Source organism: Sinocyclocheilus anshuiensis, unplaced genomic scaffold (genome assembly GCF_001515605.1).
Source record: "Sinocyclocheilus anshuiensis isolate Anshui unplaced genomic scaffold, SAMN03320099.WGS_v1.1 scaffold535, whole genome shotgun sequence".
NCBI classification, from domain to species: Eukaryota; Metazoa; Chordata; class Actinopteri; order Cypriniformes; family Cyprinidae; genus Sinocyclocheilus; species Sinocyclocheilus anshuiensis.
Window position 1 is genome coordinate 1,932,254 of NW_015551063.1, and position 4,474 is coordinate 1,936,727.

The window sequence follows — 4,474 nt, forward strand, 5'->3', positions numbered from 1 at the left end:
TTATGTTGCTGCCTTATGATAAACTTCTTTAAATTACTTTTTTTCCACATCAATCTACACTCCATACAATGAATCCATACTGACAAAGCAAAAACAGAATTGTCACAACTTCATACCTAAATGAGGGTTTAATGAGGGTATTTAGCTGAAGCACCTTAATAGCCTCAAGTCTTTTTTTGTTTGATGCGACAAGCTTTGCTCATCAGCATTTTGCAATTATCTTCCATTCTTCACCTCACCTGTTCACCTCTCAAGCTCTATCAGGTTGGATGGGAGCAGATGCACATTTTCAGGTTTCTCCAGAAATATTTGATTGGGTTCAATCCCAGGCTCTGGCTGGGCCACTCAAGGACATTCACACAGTTGTCTATAAGCCACTCTTGCTGTGTGCTTAGGGTCATTGTTCTGTAGATAAGGGTATGAATACTTATGCAATGGAATCATTTTAGTTTTTTGCTTTTAATAAATTTGCAAAGATGTTAAAAACCTGTTTTTTTGCTTGACAATTATGGTGTATGGAGTGTAGATTGTTGTGGAAAAAAACTAATTTAAAGCCGTTTAACATAAGACAGCAACAAAACAAAAGGTGAAAAAAATGAAGGGGTATGAATACATTCGCAAGGCACTGTATATATATAATGTTGATTCTCTTTCATACTCTTCTATTCCTTTATGTCCACACTGGCCTTTTAAGCAGTTCCTCATGAACCAGAGTCGCACTGTCAGGACGCTGAACAAGGGTTTGCAGACCTCAGCTAGTATTTGCTCTGTAGCCTGTGCCATCCACACCACATCCATCTCCAGTTCCCATGAAATCACGCTGCTTAGATCAGGCTGCTGAATCGGCTACTTCCAGACCGAGGCTCTCTCCATCTCCCATCTCCTCGGATTTCCCACACCTTCATCCCCCTCTCCCTGCTTCTCAGCATCAGAGTAAATCACACCCATCCAGCTTCCCACAAGGCCGTACTGAGATGGCAGCATGAGGACAAATTTTCATGAGGCCTAAACATTATCTTCTCCAACTCTGGTTTTTATAGGGAAGAACTTGTGTCCATAAAGAGGGGGAAAAACAGAACCTCTCGAGACCGACATAAAGTTTAACAGAGAAAAAGAAATTGCGGTTTGGCTTCTGTCTGGCTGGGGTCCTGCGTTTCAGAAGGCCTCCCTGTCAAAGCTATGGTAGAAACAGCTCTTTTGCTGCTTCAGGGAATATCGTGTTAAGAGAGCCTGCTCAGCTGTAGACGGGTGTAGCACTTTGAAATAAAGAGGTTGAAAGTGAGAGAAATCGCCCTGGCTCGAGGTCCATTAGTTAGAAGAAGCTGTCTGTCAGGGCTCATGTGTTGTTATTCCGTTCGTTTCTTCCTCCTTGAGTGGGGCTCCAAAAAACTCACCACCAGAACATCCAGATATTTCAGTGCTCTGCAATTACAGTTAGAGTAACAAAGTCAAGCTAAATTGATTTACGGGAAGATATTTTTGGTCGTTTGAAAGAGTCCAGTCATTGTAAAACTAGCCCACAGCCCCTTTGGCTCTTCTACGTTTGCAGGCACATCCAGATCCAGCGTTCTCCTTCCAGACTCGGTCTGTGCGTTATTGTTGGAGCATAACTCAGTCTCCATTACCTCCCATTAATGGCTTAATTCGCTGTTTCTTTTTAATCTACAGGGCAATTCAGCCTTTTACAGATAGCATCTTAAAGAGCTTGGATGAAAGCAGCTCGGGAGGAGGCTACAAGTATTGCTTGCAGGAAATGTGGAGCAAGCGAGGCCAAAAGCAATATTTAGCTGCTGATTTTAAACTCCTGTGCACTGTATCACTTATTATGAGCAAGCGTGCGCTGTAATAATGATACCCATGTTTGGAGACCAACATTCCTGAGAAAGGGCTATTTTCAGAGAGGGTGCAATGCAATTCGGTGCACGCAGCACCTGTGCACTTTCATCCGTTCTCTCTCTTTTTCTCCATCCTCCATTACTTCCTTTTAAAGAATTGATGAGTTTCTATATTAGATCTGTTAGCAGCACATATTAAGTTTTTCTCTTGCATAATGTAAAGGAGCATAAAATATGCATATCTTTCTCTCTCAGGTATGGAAGAGAATGTCTGTCTGCCGTCGGCCCCTCGCTGTCCCGATTCTTGCTCATGCTCGGACACAGTGGTGCGCTGTAGTAACCGGGGGCTGCGTTCGCTGCCTAAGGGTATCCCTAAAGATACAACTGAAGTGTGAGTTTCTCCTTCCAGCTCCTTCCTGTCATGTTTTCATCTTTTTCAGTTTAGTTCAGTGGCGGCTTCAGACCTTTTTTCTAAGATTGATTCTGAGATGGGTCACTCTGATTGTATGAGAGTCAGTGAGTTGTTGCACAGTTAAGGTGTCAGTCATAATCTACTGAACCAATCAGATGAAGAGTGAGCACAGCGCCTTCATGGAACTGCTGACACTGCCGTTTAAACTCGATAAGAGCGGCTCATACTCATACTTAGAGAAAAGGGATAGATGGAGAGACAGGGAAGCAATAGAACAAGACGACAGTGACTAAGAGAAGAAAAGAAATGCAAACAAGTGACAAGGAGAGACTGATGTAACAAGCGGTTTTAATGGCGAGTGTGGTGAACAGAAATATCCTGCCTTGACGCTGTCAGTTTTTCAGCAGAAGGACAGTAATTGTTCTTGGGTTGTACAGGAAAACTCCAGCAGGATTGACCTCTTCTCCTGTGTCGTAGTTTTGAAGACAATACCAAGAGTAAATTTTGTAGATAAGCAATCCCAGCAGCTACACTTCAGCTACACTAGACAGCAAGGCAGCTCACTGTAACTCCTCTACATCTAGAGCCGCTTTGTGGTAATAAGTCTATTTCTTCTGATGTAAAATTGATTTTTAAGCATGAAATGAAATTTTAAATGAATCTGGTTTTACTTTATAGCTTGTTTGAGGACTGTAAACTTGCCTGTTAACAGGATTTTTCTTACCGTTTCAGATACTTGGAAGGAAACCTTCTCACCTCCGTGCCCAAAGAGCTTGCTAGTCTGAAACAACTGACACTGCTGTATGTATTTCTCCACTTTTCATTGAATATATTAATTTGCCACACGCTATTATCCAAAAGGACCCACTATGCATTTAATGCCTTCATTTGTATGTTTATTTTAAGTATACAGAATTATTTGTATTTCCAAAGCTGCAGGAATTGTTACGTTTTAGGAAATCTGAGATATCGTCTCACATTGTAAATAATATTAATAATAATAAAAAGTTTGTAATTTTTACAGAAAAAAAAATGTAAAAATGCTACAGTAAAAACCTGTTAATTGTTTTAACTGTAAGTTACCTTAGGATATGGTGAAGAATTGTAAATGGTTTAAAATTGCATGTTATGAAATTTAACTGTAAAATTAAACTGTCAAAATAACTAAAATACTATAAAATTAAACTGTCAAATTACTGTAAAAGCTATGAATTACTGTGTAGTTTACAGTTAAAAACATGAAAAACAACTTTCCCAGTAGTCTCTGTGTGACACATACCAGTTTTGTGTTTTATTTAAATAATTTTATGCTTTAGTTAACGTTTATTGCATTGTTTAGTGTCTTGCGCATTACCCTGATGCTGGGTTTGTGTGTGTGTGTGATTGTGAGCATATGCACCATTTATATATGAAAATCAGCCATATTTTATAGACAAGCCACTTATGATGAACTCACCGTGTGACTTTGTATTAGCATGTGTACTTAGATGGTAATTATCAGTAATTTTTTTAAGGTATACAAAGCATTTTTTGGTGCTTTAAGTATCTTGCAATAACATTCAACCTTTTAAGGAAATATAATAAGTTGTAAAATATGCCAACATGCCATCCCATAATCCGTCAAATATTATAACTGAGTGAGTTTCTGGCAAGCACAACTGCCTTTTTTTCTTTTTTTTTTTGCAGTGTACGGTTTAGTTTTTATGCATGTTTGAAGTCATTAGTTAATAACCTTTATTTAACCAGGATGAAGTAACTGCGATTAAATCTCTTTTCTAAGAGTAAACCCAGCTTTGGATTGTGAAGGCATGTTGTAGACATTCTTCTGAGGGTGTGTAATTGAATCTGCTGTGTGTTTGTGTGTGTTTCCTCTGCAGAGACCTCAGTAATAACAGCATCAGTCTTCTTGCCCCTCTTACCTTCAGCAACATGACGCAGCTTGCCACCCTGTAAGTTTACACCATCATCCAACAATCAGACACAGTTTCTGTGTCCACATCTGAGTTTGTCAGTGCCGTCATGTGAACTTGATCACTACTACCAAAAATTTGGGCAGAAATGTTGACATTAAATGACTGTTTCACTGTCTTTGTCTCTGTGTCTCACTCATATTCGCTCTCTCTTTCTCTGCAGTATCCTGAGCTATAATCAAATTCGCTGTGTCCCGGTTCATGCATTTGATGGCTTGCGTTCTCTCCGCCTGCTGTAAGACTCCCTTTTGCTTTTT

At 39.7% G+C, this 4,474-nt stretch overlaps 1 protein-coding gene across 2 annotated transcripts in view; it reads left to right on the forward strand.

Annotated features, from left to right (window-relative positions):
- LOC107662025 (slit homolog 3 protein-like) overlaps positions 1-4,474 on the forward strand; it is a 195,056-nt gene that overhangs the window by 162,143 nt on the left and 28,439 nt on the right. For both annotated transcript variants that reach the window (XR_001631166.1, XM_016451881.1), the window contains exons 20-23: positions 2,091-2,226; positions 2,980-3,048; positions 4,125-4,196; positions 4,381-4,452. Coding sequence is in view for 1 of the 2 variants with exons in the window: in XM_016451881.1 (XP_016307367.1) it covers positions 2,091-2,226; positions 2,980-3,048; positions 4,125-4,196; positions 4,381-4,452 (349 nt within the window). In the remaining variant the exon portion in view is untranslated. The remainder of the gene's footprint in view (positions 1-2,090; positions 2,227-2,979; positions 3,049-4,124; positions 4,197-4,380; positions 4,453-4,474) is intronic.